At 44.8% G+C, this 4,530-nt stretch overlaps 1 protein-coding gene across 1 annotated transcript; it reads left to right on the forward strand.

Annotated features, from left to right (window-relative positions):
• Positions 1 to 957: 957 nt before the first annotated feature.
• LOC101660353 (H/ACA ribonucleoprotein complex subunit DKC1-like) lies at positions 958 to 2,481 on the forward strand. The gene has a single exon (XM_045296301.1). The coding sequence runs from the start codon at positions 958 to 960 to the stop codon at positions 2,479 to 2,481; it is 1,524 nt and encodes a 507-aa protein (XP_045152236.1).
• Positions 2,482 to 4,530: the final 2,049 nt, after the last annotated feature.

Raw genomic sequence — 4,530 nt, forward strand, 5'->3', positions numbered from 1 at the left:
TTATGAGCTTGGACTGGACTGGACTGGGTTGGGATGCTTTCTTCATGTACACTTACCTTTAATATTAAACTCTCTCTTACATACTTGTGAGTTACAGCAACTGCCAGAAATCCACCTTGTCAAAGACATGACTTGATTAAAAAGAAATGATCAAGAACTAAAAGAAACCAGAATTGACTGGTTGGCACCCAACAGCAACAATCGTAGTTTGGAAGCATTCAACAGATGCACATGCCAGCGTTTCCCTAAAACAGTAAGACATCCCACAGAATCAATCAATCTATCTATCTATCTTTCTATCTATCTCAATGGGAGAGAGACTGAGATTTGGATCCCTTTCCACCAATTACTTCATTCACTACAAATCGTGTCTACCATAGGCACCTCGGCAAATTTAATGGCTATAGCAATGAATAAGACTCGGCTAGGAGGAATTGCTAGAGAAACAATTAGATGATCACAGTGCTACTCAAAAGCTAGAGAAACAATTAGATGATCACAGTGCTACTCAAAAGCAGGGAAAAGTTTATAGACTGTTCAAGGAATATAGGCAAGGAAACTATCTCAATCCGGGAATGCTGAGGAAATATCATATAAATTAAAAGTCTGATATGATGAACAGATAGTTCATATATAGAGATAGATGGCGATAGATATAGATATATGGGTATGGCTCAACATTAATATGTGTGTCCTACTCACTTCCTCAATCCTGTTAAAGTCTCTACATTTGGTAAGTATTGGGAGGACTTACAGCTTTTGACTATTTAAATGAAAAAATAAGGGCGACTTGAAAAGTCTCTGGTAAGTGCTAGACAGCAGCCCAGCCCCGCCCCCCACCTGCTTCGCCCCCCACTGCTCCGCCCCCCCCCCTATCGGCCAGGACGCATGCGCCAAGGGGCGGTCCTGGGCAGCAAGGTCTGACGGGACATAGGCGGCGAGTACCGGGTGGGCAACATGGCGGAAGCCAGAGGGGTTCCGCTGAAGAAGCACAAGAAGAAAAGGGCCCGACAGCCGCCCGCTGAAGAAGATATCGCGGATATACAACATGCCGGGGAGTTCCGTATCGCACCCGAATCCAAAGTGGCTCCGTTGGACACCTCGCAGTGGCCCCTCTTGTTAAAGAATTTCGATAAGCTGAACGTCAGGACGACACACTACACTCCGCTTCCTTCTGGTTCCAGCCCCCTGACGAGGGCGATGGCCGACTACGTCAGGACAGGTTTCATCAACCTGGACAAGCCCTCCAACCCGTCTTCACACGAGGTGGTGGCCTGGATCCGGCGGATACTTCGTGTCGACAAGACCGGACACAGTGGCACCCTGGACCCCAAGGTGACCGGCTGTCTGATCGTGTGCATCGAGCGCGCCACGCGCCTGGTGAAATCGCAGCAGAGCGCAGGCAAAGAGTATGTGGGGATTGTCCGGCTGCACAATGCTATTGAAGGGGGTCCCCAGCTTGCGAGGGCCCTGGAAACCCTGACCGGCGCCCTGTTCCAGAGACCCCCGTTCATAGCTGCAGTGAAGCGGCAGCTCCGCGTCCGCACTGTCTACGAGAGCAAGCTGATTGAGTACGATCCCCAGAGGAGATTAGGACTCTTCTGGGTGAGCTGTGAGGCCGGCACCTACATCCGCACGCTGTGTGTCCACCTGGGTCTGTTACTGGGAGTTGGAGGGCAGATGCAGGAGCTTCGCAGGGTTCGTTCCGGAGTGATGAGTGAACAGGATCACATGGTGACGATGCACGACGTCCTGGATGCCCAGTGGCTGTATGATCATCACAAGGATGAGAGCTACCTGCGGCGAGTCATTTACCCTCTGGAAAAGCTGTTGACGTCTCACCAGCGGCTGGTTATGAAGGACAGTGCGGTGAATGCGATCTGCTACGGAGCCAAGATCCTGCTGCCTGGTGTCTTGCGGTACGAGGATGGCATAGAAGTCAACCAGGAGATCGTTGTCATCACCACCAAGGGGGAAGCCATCTGTATGGCCGTTGCCTTGATGACCACTGCCGTCATCTCCACCTGTGACCATGGCATAGTGGCCAAGATCAAAAGGGTTATCATGGAGAGAGATACCTACCCTCGGAAGTGGGGGCTCGGACCCAAGGCGAGCAAGAAGAAGTTGCTCATCCACCTAGGCCACCTAGACAAGTCCAGCAAGGCCATGGACAGCATACCCTCCGCTTGCGTGCAGGAGTATGTGGACTCCAGTGATTCCGGGGAAAAGGCGGTTTTGAGTGACGTCATGAAAACCCCACGGGCCACGACAGCAACGGGGGGCACCACAAAGCGGAAGCGAGAGCATGAGAGCGACAAAGAGACCTCTCCAGCTGTTCCCCAGCTGCTCAAGAAAGAAAAGAAGAGGAAAAGGGCCAAAAAGGCCAACGCTGCTCCAAGGGAAATCAAGCCTGGAGACGTGGACAGTCGCACAACCAGAAGGAAGAAAGAGAAAAGAGTAAAAGAAGCGGGCTCTGAATAGGGCTGGCTGCTTTGTAAGCTGTGGCCTGGTTTGGGAGGGGGGGCGGGGTTAAGAAATAAAAACCTTATTGAGAAACCAAAAGAGAAAGTGATATACAAAATACTTGTAGGACAAAGCACAATATGTAAACTTAAGGGGATCCTCCTTTGAAATAGCGTTTTTAGATGCTTTGAGAAAGGATAACTGCCCCTTGGGAATAGAAGAATCTAGTTTCATCAGTTTGCTGAAAACAATCTTTCCTAGGAAGACTATCTCCAAACGCATGGTTTTGTTTTTATTTTAGAGTTTAACATCACGTATGTATGTCCATTTAAGTGTGTGATGACTATACCAGATGGCATCTTAATTTCTTTTCCTTCCGAAGGGTATTTCTGTTTGAAAAATCAGTCACTCCGTTAACTATACATTTTATAAGCTTATTTTCTCTGTCCATAAAGTTGTAAATAATTGTCAATACTGATATTCTCTTTCCTTTCCAGGTGTTTACACTGTGGAACTTAAAGCACTGATGATGCCCAGAGTCTCACTCAGCACATACTCCAAAAAGCTCTCCTGACCAGACATGGAGGATGCGTATCATCTGCCAAAGCTCTAGACTTGGATCTCTGTAAACACTGTACAGTCTCCTCTAAGGGAACCGAAATTTTGGTGCCAGTTCCTATGACATGCTGTTAAAAATTAGATTATATTCTTCATAGTTTGTTTGTTGTATCCATTGAATCCATATATAGTATTTTCGTTATTTCTAAATGAGGATACTGAGATCTTGTTTTCTTTATATTGAGGTAAAATTCATAATGAAGTGCGTAGTTGTTTTTTCACACCTCTTCCCTTTCAGCTAGTAAGGTCCCGTCATCTGCAAATTGCAGATCGTGAATGAGCCTTCCTCCAATCCCAATCCCACACTCTTGTTCATGTAATCTGGATAATTTGCTCAGCAAAACGACTGAGTTGAGTGTATGATGCTAAAGAGTCCAACTTTCCTGATTATAAATACCCTTTTAAATATTTTGTAAAAGTAAACCATTAAATATTCTTTTGTATTATTTGAATAACTACTTCTTGGTCTATGTACAGGTTACTCATATACACAGTTCTTTTGGTTTTATCATTCTTTCCAGTGGTATCCATAATCTGTTATGATACAGATAACCTAATGTTTTTGTACAGTGGATAAAACACAAGTAGACATCATTGTTATATTCCCTCATTGTACTGAAGATCCATCTGATATTAGTAATCATGCTACTTGGTCCAAATCCTCTTTTGAATCGGTTCAACTCATTTGATCATACAGCTACTGTATGCTCAAAAGCAACTTTCAGAGTCTCTTCCAATATAAATTTTTTAGTGCATGTGCAACCTGCATTACTGACAGAGTCCCAGCAAGCAAAGAGGGCAAAGGGGCAGATAAGGAGTAGTTCTCAGTATAGTTCTTATTTAAAAGGCCACACCCTTAAGGAGGGACCCTCAGGCTGTGACCTGATTGATGGCTGAACTCCACCCTTACACTTTCACACAGGTGCGAGTTGACTTAAAATCTAACTGCCATAGCATCCTAAGGGCATTTAAAACTGCTCCGCTCATGACCAAATATGTTTGTGTCTTCAAGATTTAGCAATTTCTTTGTAACAACCTTATTAAACTTGGTTTCATTCTTATTGAAACTAATTCATTGTGCATAGTCTTAGTCTCGTATTTTTAAACCTTAAATACACTGACATCTATGATTTAAAAGCACCTCAAAGTCACCACTGATCTTTTAAACTGTCTCTATTGAGGTTATTCTAGACAAAAGAGAACATGCACACTAAGGGCCTAAAATACTTGTTCAATAGCGGTCAGTGGTTCCAGAAGGTGGATCTATAGACAAAGCATTCTTCAAATGATACCTTTAAAAAGAAAAGCACACACACGCAAGCAATTTTTAAGAGTTAGCAATGCAAATGAGTGGATTCAGATTTGAGGGTTTTACTACTTAAATAATTCATGGAGGCAGATCCTAAAATGATCCAGCAGATACTGTGCTCATATCTAAGCAATGCTGCA

This window comes from Echinops telfairi, unplaced genomic scaffold, assembly GCF_000313985.2.
Source record: "Echinops telfairi isolate 266 unplaced genomic scaffold, ASM31398v2 ScPeMD7_7400;HRSCAF=8409, whole genome shotgun sequence".
Taxonomy (NCBI): domain Eukaryota; kingdom Metazoa; phylum Chordata; class Mammalia; order Afrosoricida; family Tenrecidae; genus Echinops; species Echinops telfairi.

Excerpts from the sequence above, each read along its gene's own strand:
- LOC101660353 (XM_045296301.1), top strand. The coding sequence starts at position 958 with ATGGCGGAAGCCAGAGGGGTTCCGCTGAAGAAGCACAAGAAGAAAAGG.